At 40.5% G+C, this 19,013-nt stretch overlaps 1 protein-coding gene across 1 annotated transcript in view; it reads left to right on the top strand.

Moving 5' to 3' along the window:
- Positions 1 to 5,572: 5,572 nt before the first annotated feature.
- Positions 5,573 to 19,013, top strand: part of LOC111155948 (RFX family member 8, lacking RFX DNA binding domain) — a 56,477-nt gene continuing 43,036 nt past the window's right edge. Inside the window, exon 1 of the mRNA XM_022516431.1 lies at positions 5,573 to 5,690. Within this exon, the coding sequence (XP_022372139.1) occupies positions 5,619 to 5,690 (72 nt within the window). The 5' untranslated portion in view covers positions 5,573 to 5,618. The remainder of the gene's footprint in view (positions 5,691 to 19,013) is intronic.

The raw sequence follows: 19,013 nt of genomic DNA on the forward strand, positions 1-19,013 counted from the left end.
TATGAGGTGAATGTTTAACAGATCATTGGTACTGGTGGTTTTAATACTGGCATTAAAAATATAGCCCAACCACTTTACACCCATTAGGATGGCCATTATCAGACAAAAATAGAAAATAACAAGTTATGTCAAAAATGTGGAGAAATTAGAGCCCTTGTGCTCTGCTGGTGGAAATGTAAAATGGTGCAACCATTATGGAAAACAATATGGCGGCACCTCAAAAAATTGAAATAGAACTACCATATGATCAGCGATTCCACTTCAGGGTATGTATCCCCAAAGAATTGAAAGCAGGGACTCAAGCAGATTTTTGCATACCTATACGTATAGCAGCATTATACGCAATAGCCAAAAGGTGGAAACAACTTTTTGTATAAAATGTGATACGTACATACAATGGACTATTACTCAGGGTTAAAAAAGGAAGGAAATTCTGATACATGCTAAATATGGATGAAATTTGACGACATTATCCTAAATGAAATAAGCCAGTCATGAAAGGACAAATACTGTGATTCCACTTGTATGAGGTACCTAAAGTATTCCCATTCATAGAGGCAGAAAGTAGAATGGTGGGTGCCAGGTACTCAGGGAAAGAGAAGGAAGAGTTAGTGTTTAATGGGTATAGGATTTCAGTTTTGCAAAATGAAAAGAGTTCTTATGGTTGGATGGTGGTGATGTTTGCACAACAATGTGAAGGTGCTTAATATCACTGAACTGTACATTTTAAAATATAAATTTTGTCATGTATATTTTATCACAATTAAAAGATAAATATATATTTTAAAAGCCACATACACACACAGTAGAGCGATTGAGTTTGTAATCCAGAGCCTTGGCTTCCTGGTGGGAGTTAGAAGATGTCCAAGGAGACCAGTTTCCTAGAAGAGTGGCAGTGGGTACTAGTGGGCGAGCTGTTTAGACACTCTTTCTGAGTGAAAGAGGGGGGTGGTTATTGTCACATGGAAAAAACATTCCACTTTTAGCATTGTTTCATTGCTTCATTTTCCAGTCACTGGTTAGGTCCTCAGCATTCCTTGGAGACTTTAGTGCCACTGTCCTAAACACGATAAATTCTCCAAGGAGAAAGATCCTGCAAGGAACAGGACAGTCTCCCGGAACAGAAGTAACAGACATTTTCTGTTTCACAGACAGGAAGGACTATAGGAATGAAGAGAGAAGTGATCAGACCTTGGGGGGAGCACAAAGGTATGAAGAGCAGTGATTTGACTTCCCCTGCTGGGTAGTGCAAACCGAACAGGTCTGACATGGCGGGACCCTTGGCTTCAGACCTCAGATGAAACTACGACACCTCTTCTAATCCCTATGCATGCTGAGCTTGGCCATAGTCTAAACTGTCTCCCACATATGACATGGCTTTTTCAAATTTCTGCAAACTGTTGAAATTAATGAAATGCAAATTTATTTTGAAAGATACAGAATTCATAGGAGCTTTTGATCAGGCTGAATCAGGATACTATAATTCCCAGCATGTGTAATTCCCAGCATTACATTTTTCTTTACCATGGAAAGGAGCGCTCAGAAAATGTGAGAATCGCATGGCTAGGTATGTGCGCTCTGATGTTGACTACTATCCAGTTGTCCATCGCTCAAAAGAAGGAGAACATCATGAATGTTTTTACAGTCTTAGCAAACAACTTCATCTGATGGTGCGACCTGGTAAATACCGTTCTTAGGCAGCTAAGCAAGGAATCCAATGATCTGATTCATCCCACAGCTTTATAATCATGGATCACCAAAACACATTTTAGTGACACAGAGTAAAATGCTTAACCAATCTCACCTGCCAGTAGTTCAGCCCGGCCTACTGCCTACACAATCCCCCACCCCCATCAGCCTCTCCTTAGACCCACATGTAGTTAAAAAGTCAGGCTCATTTACTGCAGATATTTCTGTGAGGCCAGTCTACAACAGCGACGTCTTGCTTCCTCTGAATATTTTGGAGGTAGACACTAAAACGACACCGAAAAGAGCTTCCGTGTGCCAAGAAGTGTACTAGGCACATCATGTGCTTTTTTTCTAGTCACAAAAGCTCTAGGAGGTATCTCAGAGTCAGAATACAAGCCTATCTGTGCGGTGCAAAGTCCAGGGTAATACTTGGGATCATAATTTTGAGAGGCACCTGGGTGACTCCATTAATAAAGCATTGCGACTCTTGATCTTGGGTTTGTGAGTTTGAGCCCCACATGGGGTACAGAGATTACTTGAAAAAATCATTTACTTTAAAAAAAAAAGAATCATAGGGGTCCCTAGGTGGCTCAGTCGGTTAAGCATCTGACTCTTGATTTTGGCTCAGGTCATGATCTCAGGGTCACGAGATCTAGCCCCAAGTCAGGCTCAGTGCTCAGTAGGGAGTCTGCTTGAGATTTTTTTCCTCTTCTTCTCACCCTCACTCCCCCCACTCATGCGTGCTCTCTCTCTGTCTCAAATAAGTAAATAAATCTTTTTAAAAAAATCATAATTTCCTATGCGTGCGGAGACTAAATGCTGAACCAACTACTATTTGAGCTGAAGTAAAGGCATGACCCAGAACAGATGCTCTTACCAGACAAACTAAAACTTTCTTTCAAACCTTCCATTTTTCCCAGTTAATGTATGCTGGCTGCCCACCACAGGCCAGTCTCTGAAATCTGGTGGGAACTTTGGGGAACCACCAAAGGCGTGGCCAGAAATGATGTGCAGCCAGGATCGAAGCCGCAAAGTCACCATGTGGCAGTTCAAGGCTTCAGACCAGAAGGCAGTCCTGTGTTTAGGTGTGTGTCAGAGAAAAGACTCCCATCACAGACCTTTACTGTCGTTCTTACTGATAGTATTATCTGGCCTTGTGTACCCAGAAACAGGCTGACTCAGTAATGTCATTCTGAAAGAGAAAGACACAGTTCATAGAGGCCTAGAACAAATGAATTTCTGTGACAAGGAAGAAGGGTTGGCAAAAATTTAAACTAGAGTTCATTTTAAGGAGTGAGTATTTTGCATGTTTCTTTTTTAAGGAGACCATTCCATGACTAAATCAGTTATAGCTATAAATAAACCACAGTGAGTTTGAACTTAACATCTATCACATTTTCTGGCAGCTCCCCAAGTGTAGCTATCTTTTGTAATACTTCAAGCATAGGCTTTTCATCTATCAACGAGTGGTTTCTTAACAAAAGAAATATAAAAATCACCTAGTTTTATGAATTTGCCTCTCCCCTCCCCACCAAGAGACATCATCCTCTTTCAACATGGAGCCAAATAATTGGTGCCATAGCAGCTATATTTAAACCATGGTAAAGTATGGCATATTCTCACAGCGATGTCAAGGAGACCCTTGGAAAATAGCCCCTGGCCAGGTACTGCGTTGTATAGTGGCTCTCCAAAATACATATCTTCCTGGAAGCTCAGAATGTGACCTTATTTGGAAACAGAGTCTTTGCAGATGTAATTAATTAAGAAGCGATCATACTGGATTTAGCTGGGCTCTAAATCCAATCACTGGGGTCCTCATAAGAAGAGGAGAGAGGATGCTCAGAGAAGAGAAGCCTAGGTGAAGATGGAGGCAGACATGAGTGTAACACATCTACAAGCCAAGGATGTCCAGTGACCACCAGAAGCCAGGAAAGGAGCATACAACACTTGCCCCTCAGAGCCTCTGGAAAGAACCAGCTCTACCAACACCTTGATTTTGGACTCTCAGCCCCCAGAACTGTGAGAGAACCAATTTCTGTTGTTTTAAGATGCCTGACCTGTGGTAATCAGTATACCTCAGTATGCAGGGCCAAAGATTCCCCCCACCTCCCATGTGTTGGTTTTTCCTTTTACTAGGAAGTCGTTGGGGTCAACAATGTGTCTTTAGCTCTGAGGGAAAATAAATTTGTGCCTCCATGTGCCTCATCCCAGAAAATAAACTGCTTATCATCAATGAGAAAGGAGATGTATTGGTAAATGTCCTTCTAAAAAATTCTTCTGTGTTTAAAAATTATATTGGCTTGCTCTGTATATTTCTCTAAAAGAATGAGGAGAACTCTGAAAGTCTCTCCTCAACCAGTAAAGGGAGGGTTGGGATCAGCTGTGACTGAGGACCACACTTTCTGATGTCAGTCTTCCCCACTTTTTGCCCCACACGCAAACCAGTTGCAGGAACAGGGACACAGCTGTCCCCACAGGGCTGGCTGTGGGCTGTGAGCCCCAGGCAGAACCCTTCATTGCCAAGGGACTGCCACCTCCTCCGAAGTGTGGGAGCACTTGATCAGTTGAAGACCCCACCCCGAGCAGAGGCCCAGAATGCTCCAGATCACATATAAATGCCACTCAGCTGGAGAGTGAAAGTGTATTGCCTCTATCTTGGTGTCTTGTATTTTACATCTTCTTTCAGTTTAAAGAACCAAAATATCATGGCCTGCCCTAAATGACTCAGATTTTAAAATTGTGTAAACAACTGGGGGAGGGAGACAAAGCATTGCACATGGGCCCTAGGTCACAGGCATACAGGGACTGGCAAGCCTACAGGGATGGTATAGCTAGTAAATAATCACTTCATAGCTACAGAGATCTTGGCTGCAACCTTTACAACAGGACATAAAACAGTGTCTGCTGAGCCAATAATTTAGGCTTCATTTTAATATGCCTACATGCCAAAAGCAAAAGCAGACCAACCAAGCAACAAACAAAACAATAATAAAAGCCCACCATGTTGATTATCTAAAGACCCAAAATCAGAATGCAAACCGGCACAGTCGCTGTGGAAAACAATATGGAGATACCTCAAAAAGTTAAAAATAGAACTATCCTATGATCTAGTAAGCACACTACTGGGTATTTACCCCAAAAAAGACAAAAACCCTAATTCAAAGGGATACACGCACTCCTGTTTATTGCAGTATTATTTACAAGAGCCAAACTACGCAAGCAGCCCATATAACCATCAATAGATGAATGGATAAAGAAGATGTGGTATATATATACAAATGAAATATTACTCAGCCATAAAAAAGAATGAAATCTTGCCATTTGCAATGACCTGGATGAAGCTAGAGGGTATAATGTTGAGCAAAATAAGTCAGAGAAGGACAAATACCATATGATTTTCTCCTATGTGGAATTTAAGAAACAAAACAAATGAACAAAGGGAAAAATAAAGAGACAAACCAAGAAGCAGACTCTTAATTATAGAGAATAAACTGATGTTTCCCAGAGGGAAGTGGGGAGGGGCTGGATGAATTAGGTGATGGAGAAGAAGAGTACACTTACCATGATGAATGCTGAGTAATGTATAGAATTGTTGAATCACTATATGGTACACCTGAAACTTATTATTAACAGTGTATGTTACTGATACTGGAATTAAAATTAAAGATATAATTTTTAAAAAGACCCACAATCAATATACTTATCTCTAGGCTGAGAACAAAAAGGTACATTGTTGATGCTGGTTGGTGAGCCTTTGCATTCAGAGACTTAAACAGGTTTCATTTCCTTGGATCCCACACCTGTTGATTCTTATCAGAATTTTCCACCCTAGAGAAACTGATGCCAATTTCCTCTGCCTTTTCTTTCTCTCCCCCAGGTTAGTTGACAATTTCTGTATCTGTGAAGGGTACAGTGTGCCTCGCTGCCTGATGTATGAGATTTATGTGGAGACCTGTGGTCAAAATGCTCAGAACCAAGTCAACCCAGCCACATTTGGGAAGGTAAGTTGTGAAGATAAAAATACAGTACTCAGTTAAAAAATTTTAAAAAAGTATGCAAGTGAATTAATGAGGCAATATTAAAATTGATTTGGGTCTGATGGGTTCTCAGTGGGAATAATTGGTTTCACTCTGGGAAGCCAACCAGATGGTTAATATACTCCTTCATCTTCCTTGAAAAGCCATTCTGTCCTTTGTCCACGCTTCACAGTGAGGGGCCAGAAAAGGTAAGGAATGAGTGGTACCTAAGAAAATACAACTGTGGCAGCTCCAAATATTCCAAAATTCAGTCAGGTTTGCTGGGCCATTATTCCCTGCATAGAAATGCCAACACTTGGGGTGCCTGGGTTGTACAGTAAATTAAGTCTGACTTGATTTTGGTGCAGGCATTGGGCTCAGGTCGTGAGATGGAGCCCCATGTTGGGCTCCATGCTCAGCGGGGAGTCTGCTCTGGATTCTCTCTCCCCATCCTTCTGCCCTTCCCGCTCATGCACACTCTCTCTCTAAAATAAGTAAGTCTTTAAAAAAGAAAAAAAGATATGCCAACATTCAGCACCACATGAACTCCAAGAGCCACTTGTGGTATCAGAGAGCTGGTGCTCCTACAATTTGGTTGTACTTAGAGAATTCATTGGCTATCAAATATCTCCTCTGGAGGTTCAGAGCTCTGTCAGGAATTTTGTGTAGATCATATAAGATACAGCAAACACTTATTAGCACAAGAATAGTCTGCTGAGACCCTCCACATACAACAAATATTTATTGAATGGCTGCTCTGTGCCAGGCACTGTTACAGATGCTGGGAATACAATAATGAACAAGACAGAAAAATTCTTGCCCTTACTAAATTTATTATAGCTGGAGGAGACAGATCCATAAGATAAAATACATAGTATATGAGAGTAGTATAAGTGCTGAGGGGACTAATAGAACAGAAGGAGATAAGGAGTATGTGTGTGTGTAAGAGTTGTAATTTTAGGGAAGGCAAACAGGGAAGGTCTCCCTCAGAAGTAACATTTGAATCCAGACTTTGAAGAGATAATGTAGTGAGTATGTGGATATGAACAGCGTAACGCAGTCAGAGCCAGTGCAAAGGCCCTGAGGAAAGAAGGAGCACAAACAGCAAGGAAGCTGCAACAGCTGGAGGGAGGAGTACAGGGAGAGAACCAGGATGGTCCTCAGGACCTTGAGGTCAAATCAGGGAGGTAAGAGGAGCCAGGTGTGCAGAGAGTGGGCAGGGAAATGGAGATCAAACTCTGGGTATATTTGGGAAACAGAGTCAGTGGGATTTGTTGATGGAAATAATAGAATCACAGGACTTAATCATTATTAAAGTAACAATAATAATGTCCAATCATAGAGTTGTATTTATTTTCAAGGCACATTTCAAGCCAGTTTTTAGAAATACACAGACAACATCTGGAAATAAGTTAAAAGGAGAATTTTTTTTTTTAAGAAAAGGGATATCTCATTAAAAACTATTGTAAAAGGGATATCTCATGAAATATTATTGTAAAATACTATTGTAAAGTTTAGGCTTCATGGAGTCTAGTCCATTGCTGTTTAACAGAAATATAATGGGAGGCACATATATAATTTAAAATATCTTAGTATCCTCATTTTTGAAGAGTTTTAAAAGGTGAAATTAATTTTTTATAATTTTGAAATTTAATCAAAAATATTCAAAATGGACTATCAACATGGAATCGATATTATAAAATCATTTAGTTATTTTTTTCATTCTTCATGCCAAATCTCAAAAATCTGGTGTGTATTTTACATGTAGAGCCCATCTCTGTTTGGACCAGCCACATTTCAATTTTCCAGTAACCACATGTGGCTGGTGATTCCCATCTCAGAGAGCTCACAACTAGATTCTAAGTCACCAGGCCATCTCCTTCCTTTCTCTCTAGTATATCCTTAAACCACTGGGTCTCTGCTTCTCTCCACTGGCCTGCTCCATGCCCTTTCCCAGAAGCCAGCTTCCTTCACTGGCTTCCTGATTTCTCATTATGGCTGCTTGGATGGTGCTTTCCATTTCCGCCCCAGTGACAAATTCTGTAACAGTCTGTGGGCAAGAGAGGCCTGCAGGAAAGACCTATGGGTGGGGAGGAAACAGTTGGCATCTTTAATGCTTTGTCTTGTGTCACAGCCATTGGCTGAAGCAGGTAGCATCAGAAGTCAAGAAAACAAACCAGCACCAGTGAAGGCTGAGGATCGCTCAACTAGTCGCAATGCTTGGGTGGTGTTTTGGGGAAAAATTTTTTCCTATACTCTTCCAGATTCTTTTGTTTGGCCTAAGATTTAAATTGACAAGAGACAAATTAACAGGAGAAAATCAAATTTAATTCTGTATGCATGGGGGCTCACTATGTTCTACCTGGCAGTCAGGCAGTTGAAGCTTCTATACCATCCAGAGCCAAGGAGAAGAGGGTAGGAAAGTGGGACTTCAAAAGGGAAGGAATGCAATTCATAGGAAAATGAAAAATAGTTAATGTTTGGTAAGCGAATGTTAGCTAGGCCATACAGAAACAATGAGAGGAATTTTAACAAACAGATTTTGCTAAATTCTTATCTTCCACACCTCCTTCATATTATACTGTAGTTATCTACAGTGATACCTCCTTTAGAAGATAGCAGGTCCTCTAAATTCTTTTAGGCAATTAGGAGAAAGGTCAAAGGTTCTTCCTGAGCCTTCTATTTCTTAAAAATAATCAGCCAAGTGGCGCCTGGGTGGCTCAGTCTTTAAGCGGCTGCCTATGGCTCGGGCCATGATCCCATGGTCCTGGGATCTAGCCCCACATCGGGCTCCCTGCTCATCGGGAAGTCTGCTTCTCTCCCTCTCCCACTCCTCCTGCTTGTGTTCCCTCTCTTGCTGTCTCTCTTTTTGAAATAAATAAATAAAATCTTTTTTTTTTTAATTAGCCTAAAATAATCCACATTCCAAAGCGATTCATTTCTGGATGGCGAATTTTGCACCCTTCCAGTGTCTCCTGAATTGTGGATCAGACCTCTTTCCACTTGTTATTCTCTCAAAAATATCCTTGAGTTCAAAGAGAGCTTGGAAGTCACCTGGTCCACCTCCAAACTCAGTGTAAGATCCCTTTGAAAGTACCTCTGGCTGGAACTTTAATGAGAACAAAATGCACTCTCTGGGCAGAGACAGTCACGGGGTATAGAGCTGGGTGATGGGGCAGCACACTTCTGTGTTCTTCCGTTGGGCAAACACAGTCCTGCCCCAGGATCTTGCTTGGCGAGTCAAGCACAGGCTAATGAGAATCTGCTGGACTCCTCCTCAGGGACCTTGGGGCAGCTCACAATCTGCACAGCCATACTGCTTTGGGTAGCCCCCTGGCTTGGGCTGAAATGATATGGGTAACCAGAAGCTTGCTGACTGGGCCACAATTATGCCGATTCAGTATCTTCCATCCGTCCTTCAGTCTTCCTTTTTATGTGTGCCTTCTCCTTCTTTTTGGTGGCCCTCGGATGGACAGAACTGAATTGGTTCATGACACACTGTCATCATGGGTTTACGCATGGCCTAATTCCATCTAGGTGTTTAGTTCTTGTCAACAATGTGGTAAACATCTGTGAGCCTACCACCCCAAATGAAGCACCACACCAGTTGCCCCATATCCCATCTCCCTGCCCTGCCCCACTGGTGAGAACCATCAAAAAAGAAGTTTTAGTGCATTTGTGTGTGTTTTTTAACCTTTTAACCACCTTTACCCCTTTTGCCCACTCCCAGTACATGCCCCTTGCCTTTGCCAACCACCAACCTGTTTTCTGTATCTGTGAGTTTGTTTTGTTATTGTTTTGTTTTTTAGGTTCATTTTTAAGATCCTATTTGACTTTTGTCTAACTTATTTCGTATATGTATTTCTAAAAAGCATATTTTAAATTTTTGTTGCTCAACTTTTTAAAAAGGGGTATGTTATTTGTCATCTTTGGGACTTTGCCCACTTAATATTGTATTAAGACTCATCTTAGATTCATTTGACCATTGTGTAATATTTTTCAATTTACTCATCTGCTGTCCTACTAATATGCATTTGGGTTATTTCCAGATTTTGCTGTTGTGAATGCTCACGTGTGTATTTCCTACTATGCACATGAAGATGTTCTCTTAGGCATTTATGTCCAGAGATGAACCTTGCAGGTGAAGGAGGTGTGCGACTGTGATATCTGGGGATGGGGCCAAACTATTTTCCAAAGTGACTGCTCCAGATTACCCTCCCACAAGCAATTCTATGGATTCCAGTGTTGTTTCCACAACATTTACATTTTTAGATCCACTCCTCTAGCCAAAATCTTCATCCCTGAAATGGAGTCATTGGTGGAAGTCCTGAACTTTTGGTAATAATAAAATACTTAGGAGAATCTTCTAATATAGAAGCTGCTCAAATATATTGGAACCAATTTTTTACATCTCCTTGTCTCCCCTCTCCACACTCAATATTCCTCAGCTCCCAAATTTTTACCTTCCTGCCCACTTGTTTCATTATGACTTCAATTTACTGATGTTCTTCTTAAAATGTAGGTAGCCCCAAGGGTACAACCCAGTGCCTTAGGAGTGCTCAGATGGCAGGGGCTCTTGTTTTTATGGGGGAGGTGGGCAGAGGGCTACTATTGCCTTTTATCCTTCCACAACACTTTGTTGGTTTCATTTTAAGGTTGTGGTCAACAGAAATACCCTTAAGTATTTTTCACATGAGTTAAATACAAAGTATTTGTATGTATTTACATAAATATAAAGTATTATTCTCAGATTATTGTTGTTATGCAGGTAACTATTTGAACATAGGAGTGGCCACTCTCTTACTCCTATATTTTAGCTTCTTAGTTTCAATCTGCAGTTCTGTTTCCCAGTATCTTCTTGATCTTGTAGGTTATCCAGTCTTTTCCCATATTTGAAATGCCTGTCTCTTATCCCTCATTCAAGAAATGAAAGCAATAGGAGTACATGCAAGACATTGAGTACACTCTGTGCTTGCAAGGTGTCCCTGAATAAGGTTTTCCAGCCAGCCAGGCATTCCCTCGGTTAGCTTATCAGTCAGCCCACACCTGGTCATTTCATCACAGGGCAGCCTGGGACACTTCCTCAAGGGGACCCAGTCCTGGGTAGCCTGGCTCTACAGCGTTTTCTTTATCTACCTGCCCAGCAGCTTGATCAGATGGAAATAGTGTGACTTGAGCATGACATGTTTAGTCTCTGTAAGATCTCCATTTCCTTTTCTAAGAAATCAAAGCCTATTTTTAAAAACTTTTTCAGAGTTTCTTATAAGTTGTGTTACCTCTAGTAGTCTCATGGCAGAGCATTCCAAAGGAAAACTTAAAAAGAGACTAAAGTGTGTAGCAATGGGGAATTTATTTAGCATTTTTTCATCTTAATACTTGCCTTAGAATCCATTCCTCAAGACAACTAACTTTCAGTTCTCGCTGGAGTTTGCCTGAAAAATAGGCCATTTAGTGGAGCCCCTGTTGGGAAGGGACCCTTACTGCCGAATTTGTGACTAATGGACTAGGGAGAGGAAGGGGAAAAGGATATGATCCCAAAGCATGTTTACAAGAGAAACAACAAAATACCCAATTCTCATTTCCTCCCTCTTCCCCTGGGAATGGAGTTGATTCCAGATTCCACATCAAGTTCCTGTGCAGATGTCGGAATGTTTCTTGCTCTTTTTGGCAGCCCCGGGCATATGATGGGTAGTGTTCATTCTTGGTGTAAGCGATATCTCACATGGATTAGGGAATTTCCATAACACTGACTTCCTTTTTAAAAATAACATTTACTGATGTTTTTCTGATTATAAAAGTATTACAGTCCCTTTATAGAAAGTGTAAAAATTAGGGAAGACTATAAAAAGAGGAAGATAAATACTGGCTATAGCCTCATTCTCCAGAGCTATAGCCACACACATATAGTTTATTTGCACGCTTGCACACACATGCACACACATGTGACCAGCAGGAGCTAAGGGACTAATCACACAGTGATTTTGCCTTCATTTCCCATGGTCCTTTGAACCTGCTCATTGGGTGGTTCTTCCTTCACTCCTGAATGAGCCCGTGAGCACAAAGTGTGACCTCTCTAGTCCTTGCATGATACAAAGCCCTGTTGTCACTCTTGATTTACTACACAGTATCAGTCTGATGCTTAGAATGTCCAGTTCTGTATAATATCAAAACTGAATTAGGTTTAAAGTGTAATCTTTTTCTTATCTCCTCCAGGACAGTTTCTTGCCTGTAAAGAACTAGACATTGGGGCTGCTTCCTCCTTCCCTATCCCTCCTCCCCAAAACATGCTGGGGAGTTTTACCCCTCTTTGAAGCAGGGGAGATAAAAATGGCTGGAAGGTTCCTACTGCTCAACTTCACACTTTGGGGGCCAGGCAGACTCTTGTTTCCTGGTCCCTTTGGTGGTTTCTTCAGAGCAGCCTGTGGGAATGTTCTAGTATGCATTCCTTGTGTTGGTGAATGACTCTTTCTGTAGCTTGACTGTCCATTCTGGGGGCCTTTTGCTGGACAGAGTCCGGGCTCTCCCACATGTCAGCTCTTTCTCACATGTAGACCACTTCTGGCCATAGGAACTACTCAGCCATTCTTGGTCTAAACAGCCTGTGGTTGTCCCGGCTGAAACCAGGGTGGTAGCAGCTCTCCTCTGCCTGTCCACTAAGTGCACTGGCCAGCCTTTCTATACTCTATTAGGAGTCCTATGCCATAGCCACTAACAACGGGGGCCTCCCAAAGAGTTCAAGTGAATCTGTGCACCTTCTTCTGCTAGACCTGAGATGATTGAGTCACGCTCTGTCTCACATACCCTTCACAAGTAAGAAGGTTGTCTTGCCACAAGAAATCCCCTTAGATCTCTTCTTCTCTCTATTTCATCGTGAGTGATTTGAGTTGCGGACTTATTAGGGTTTTAAAAAATCAATTTTAGCTAAATGCCTGAGTGTACAAGTCCCCTGTAATGCATGTCTCACAATTCACTTTGCTATCTGATATCTGTTGTGTTCATGTCTCATCCTGTTGTAAATGTACTACGTGGATGAATGGATTGAAAGATTGATGTATGGATAGGTGGGCCAGAGGTGAATGGACAGGTGGATAGACAGAAAGACAACATATAATATGGTAATTTTTATCATTTTTTCGTCATAAGTATACTCTTTAATTCCTATTCCCCTTTTCCCCAACCCCCTACCCACCTCCCATCTGATAACCATCAGTTTGTTCTCTACAGTTAAGAGTCTGTTTCTTGTATTGTCTGTCTCTCTCTTTTTTCCTGTGCTTGTTTTGTTTCTTAGGTTTCACCTATGAGTGAAATCATATGGTATTTGTCTTTCTCTGACTGAGTTATTTTGCTTAGCATTATACGTTCTAGCTCCATCCACGTCATTGCAAATGGCAAGATTTCATTCTTTTTTTTTTAATTAAAATATAATGTATTATTTGTTTCAGGGGTCACTGAATAATATTCCATTATTAGGCTGCTCCCATAGCTCGGCTATTATAAATAATGCTGCAGTAAACATAGGGGTGCCTGTATCTTTTTAAATTCATGGGGTCTTTTTTGTTTTTGTTTTTTGGATAAATACCTAGTAATGTGATTACTGGATCATAGGCTAGTTCTATTTTTAACTTTCTGAGGAACCACCATACTGTTTTCTGCAATGGCTGCACCAGTTTGCGTTCCTACCCACAGTGCACCAGGGCTTCCTTTTCTCCACAACCTCGCCAATACTTGTTTCTTGTGTTGTTGATTTTGCAATATAGTATACTTTTTAACAACACTAAGCCTGGAATCCAGCTAATTAGGTTATAACCCTGGGCAAGTTATTTCATCTTTTTGTGCCTCGACATCATCAACTGTAAAATGAAACGATTCATAATGTTAATAACAGTACCTGCCTTATGAGATGCTTTTAAGAAATTAATGAGAGAACGCATATAAAAAGAATTGAGTGGTCCTGGCACATAGGAAACACTCAAGAAATAATTAACTTTCAGAATCACATATCCATTTATCTAAACTTAGAATATCATAAACATTTCACACTAAAATATCTTAAAATAAATGTTGTAAAACAGTTTCAAATACTCTTTGGATGTTCCAGAATTCATTTAACCATTTCCCTAATTGGAAATTTCGGTTGTTCATAATTTTTATCTATTCTACCAGAAGTCTCCATCTGTATGTGGTAACTTCCTTAGGAGGGATTCTAGACCATTGTAACCAATACTCAGCTCTCATGGTAGTTCCCAATTTTTTTTTTTTTAAGATTTTATCCACTTACTTAACAGACAGAGATCACAAGTAGGCAGAGAGAGGGAGGGAAGCAGGCTCCCCACTGAGTAGAGAGCCTGATGCGGGGCTCGATCACAGGACCCTGGGGTCACGACCTGAGCCAAAGGCAGAGCCTTTAACCCACTGAGCCACCCAGGCTCCCCAGTTCCTGATATTCTTAACCAAATCCCTAATATTTTAACCTAGAAAATGTGTTAGTTAAGAACTATATTTAGCTGTTTACGGTGCACCTGGGTGGCTCAGTTGGTTAAGCCACTGCCTCTGGCTCAGGTTGTGATCCTGGAGTTCTGGGATCAAGTCCCACATCGGGCTTCCTGCTCAGCGGGGAGTCTGCTTCTCCCTCTGACCTTCTCCCTTCTCATCCTCTCACTCTCTCTCTCTCTCTCTCTCAAATAAATAAAAACAATCTTTTTTTTTTTTTAAAAAGAACTATATTTAGCTGTTTCCACTTGCACTTATTGGATGATTAGGGAAGGTAAGCACTTTTGCATGTGTTTTGGTCATATTGGGTGTATACATATTATCCCCGGACTACTTTCTATAGCAATATTGTTGTTTTCCCATTAATTTCTGTGAGTTGTCCATCTATTCAATATATACATTTCTTACTTATTACATTTTTTGGAAATAATTATCTCAGTTGGTTTTTAAATTTAACTATGGTGTACCTGATCATAAAATGAAATCACAGGATAGTCTGGGGTTGGAATTACTCAATAAAATAAAATGTGCAGATTATTATACTGCCAGGCAACTAGGCAATTTCTTTCTGCTTCTCCCTCTAAAACACCAGATTATTTCCCAGGGCCTTGAATCTGAGCCTGCTGCATAGTTTAAAATAATTCTTTTAGGTACCTACTATTTTACAGCTAGCATAGAGTGAAGGTGTTAAGTGATTTTCTTAAGAGGTGATGGAATTTTTAGAATCTGTGGTTGAAAGTAGGAATTTTTGGCTTCTAATTCTGCATTTTTAGACTTGCTGACTTTTTCTTTTATCATTTATTCTTCATTTGCACATTTTGGACCTCTTCCCTAAAGGAACCTCTCAATTTGGCCACATAACCTTGGTGTTTAATTGTACAAGAATTGCCTTTCTTGTTCCTTCATTTTTCTTCCTCTATACCCGGGCTTGGGTGGCTTCCCTAGGAAGAGCCTAGAACCAGGCAAGAGAAACATTACATGCCACTGTCAAACCCTGCTGCTTAGAAGTTAAGAAAAAAAGAAATAGCCAGGCAGGGGGGTGCCTGGGTGGCTCAGTCAGTTAAGTGTCTGCCTTCAGCTCAGGTCATGATCTCAGGGTCTATGGGATAGACCCCTGAATCAGGTTCCCTGTTCAGAAGGGAATCTGCTTCTCCCTCTCTCTCTGCTCCTCCCCCACTCCTGCTCTCTCTCACACTCTCTCAAATAAATAAATAAAATCTTTAAAAAAAAAAAAAAGGGAAAAAAAGAAAGAGGGATGTAACAAGAAACCAAGCAGAAGCAGAAGCTGAATGATTATGGAGGGAACTAGAGAAAAATAGTGGAAATCATTACTTGACTGCTTCAAACACCATGCCATCCATGCTCTGTATTTTTCTAATTCCACCATGCTCCAGGATTTCCACTTTCAACAAGACATGCACTTGGATACCATGCATGTCATGAACCTCTTCTAATTAGGAAACTGGAACAGTCTTCTATTTTTTTAAAATATAATGTGTCATAAATATAATGTCAGTGCTGACAAAACACATCAAAAACATATCTGGGAGATGAGAAGTTGAGTCAGAAGTAGCTATGTTATTCAATATTTTAATAGCATTTGCTACCAAAACCTTTAAAACAAAAAAATTAGGTAAAGAAGTAAATAATAAAAAGTGAAAATGACTATCACATTGGAAAAAGAGGAAAATAATTAAATTATGGCAGCTCACATGCTGGACTCTTATGCAGCTATTTCTTATTTTTTGAGAATTCTTAATGACAAGGGGAAATGTTTATGGTACACAGTAGAGGGGAGAAAGTCAAAAGCAAAACTGTACACATGCTAATTGTGTGACACCAGTTGTTTCCTGTGCATACCCACAGAATCCATACACATATGGAGGCTTGGAAAAAAAAAACAAACAAACAAACTAGAGGGGCGCCTGGGTGGCTCAGTCTTTTAAGCATCTGCCTTCCGCTCAGATCAAGATCCCAGGGTCCTGGGATCTGCCTGCATCAGGCTTCCTGCTCAGCAGGAAGTCTGCTCTCTCTCTCTCTCTCTCTCCCTCCCTCTCTCCCCCTGCTGCTCCCAGCTGCTCATTCTCTCTCTCTCATTCAAATAAATAAATAAAATCTTTGAAAAGAATAAAAAGAAAAAGAAGGGGGAAAAAAGAAAGAAAAGAAAAAAAAAAAACTGGAAAGGGGCACCTGGGTGGCCCAGTCAGTTAAGAGACTGACTTTTGGTTTCAGCTCAGGCCCTTATCAGGATCCTGAGATCTAGCCCTGTGATGGGCTCCACGCTCAGTGGGGAGTCTGCTTCTCTCCTTTTCCCTCTCCCTCTGCCTCTTCCCTCCCCCATGCATGTGCTCTCTCTTTAAAATAAATCTTAAAAAACTGGAAGGAACCACACTAAACCTCATTTAAACCACACTGAGGTTTAAATGGTAGTTCCCTCTGAATGGTATATTTTTGTCCCTATACATGTCTGATTTTTTCCAAATTTTATTTACACATATTTTCTTTATAATAAAAAAGGGGAAATACAACTGAAACCTTATAAGAGGAGGAACTGTTAGTTTTATTTCTAAGTTTTCCAATTGCAGCTTTAAGTCTGTTTTATTCTTTTAGCTTGTGCATTTGGTTTTTCCTGATCTCGGCACCCGGAGGCTAGGCACGAGAGGAAGTGCCAGGTAGGTTTATCATTTTTGTTTTATTTGAAATGTTAGAATAAACAAACATTTTGAAAAATCACAAAATGGGTGACACAAAAATGCAAAACTAAACAAAATAGAAATATCAACGCTACCAAAGAGTTCCCATAATTCACATTGAATCCTACTGCCTGGAATAATTTGGGTGATACTAGAACTAAATATTAGTCTCTACTTTCTTAGTGATTTTATTAAAATATGAAAGTGTTTTCTTGTTTCAACACTTTAAGTGTTTAGACCTGTAGATGTCCATTGACATATTTAAATAATTACACACACAGAGTTATAGAACTATTTTAATTATTCTTTGAACTAAAATTTCTAAGTATTCACCTAATTAGCATATTTGAATTATTTTCCAGAGACCAGATACCCAGACTCTATGTATTTTTAAAACAAAAGGAAATTCCAGTGTTATCAGGTGCATCATGGTGTAATTGTCACTCAATTACTATTATTTCTTTTAAATCAAGAAAAATCAGGAGAATCAGTTAGATCAGAAAATCAGTGAGAAGAGCTGGAAGCCAAATTAGGAAAAGGGTCTGCTACCCACGAGGGAATAAAGACAGCCGAAACGTTTGCCAAACTAAACATTGGGTAATAGTTCATTTGAAAAAATTTTTCTCTGCTGCTGTGAGCCTAGACTAGCAGCTGCATTTTCCCAGCTCAGCAGAGTGCCCGGGCTGCATAGCAGGAACTGACTGCCTTCTTGGGTTTGTGAGATTCTGAGTCTAGTTCTCGGGAGAGGGAATGTGGGTGTCACTGCCCTTCGCTTTAAAAAGGTTCACAGCAGTGGCAGGAGGAGGCTTTCTCTGTCACATGTCTCTGATATTGGAGTGTCTAAGCTGAGAAAGCAGAGTAGAGCATTTGTGATCCCATTTTAAAGCTAATGTGTATGAAATAGTATGAAACGGTCTACCTAACAGAGCTGATAAATGGCATTGTAGATAAAACTCAGATCTTTATTAGCTAGTTTATTCTGTGGCTTCTGTAAAGCATGTCAGTGGTTTGACATAATCTTAAGACAACCTTTATTTTTCAGGTATCATTATGATGGAATCTGTATCAAGAAAAGCTCTTTCTTCTATGCCCAGTATTGTTACCTTCTGGGTGAAAAAAGGTATCACAAGTTAGTATCTGTCATTTAAGTATTTTGGCCATAAGTCACAGTCTGATGAATATGAGAAGCGTTCATATTTTAGTTGAATCTAACTGTGTTTTTGGCTCTTCTGCTACTAATCCTTCTTATGGATGGAAACATACACATCATTCAACATGGCTTTGACGTGGGCAGTGTATCAGACTCTAGCAACATCACTGGCCAGGAAAGGCATTTCCAGTTCATTTTCTTGGATACTTTTCATTATAATTATCATCTCATTTGCCAAAACCATTTTTCATTCATTCTTCCCAACTTCTTGGTAAAATATGACAGAATTGGCCCCCTCTTTCTTAAAACTTCCTATAGCTCTTAAGATTGCTTTATCCAGTTTCTTCCCAAGTGACCTCTTCTTGTCTCCTTATTGCTCCCCTCCCCTTAAGTGCAGTCATCTTCCTGAGACTCAACCAACAGTGCTCTTCCTACCCCTTGGTCCCAAGATATCTCATCCTTCTTTATCTTTCACCTATCACTGCATACCCGTGGATGACTTCCTCCTCCTAAGTTGTTTTCCATGGCCCTTTCTCTCCCACTTCCCAGCCATTCCTCTCAGGATGTTTGCTGTATATTTTCATTTACATGACCCATTGGCTCTTCATATTTAGTATGTAGAAATCTACATTTTTTAAAAAGATTTTATTTATTTATTTGACAGAGACCACAAGTAGGCAGAGAGGCAGAGAGCGGGGGAGGGGGGGGAGCAGGCTCCCTGCTGAGCAGAGAGCCTGATGCGGGGCTAGATCCCAGGACCCCAAGATCATGACCTGAGCTGAAGGCAGAGGCTTAACCCACTGAGCCATCCAGGCACTCCAGAAATCTACATTTTTAATCTCCCTCCAAATCATCTCTGCCTCTTGACTTCCTTATTTCAATATATGCTACTAACAGATAGAATCTAAACAAAGTGTCACCCCAAAGCCATCCCCAGCTAGACTGGGAAGGAGAGAGTCAGCCCAGAGAAGGCTC

Source organism: Enhydra lutris, unplaced genomic scaffold (genome assembly GCF_002288905.1).
Source record: "Enhydra lutris kenyoni isolate GAN:26980312 unplaced genomic scaffold, ASM228890v2 scaffoldscaffold44, whole genome shotgun sequence".
Classification (NCBI taxonomy): Eukaryota; Metazoa; Chordata; class Mammalia; order Carnivora; family Mustelidae; genus Enhydra; species Enhydra lutris.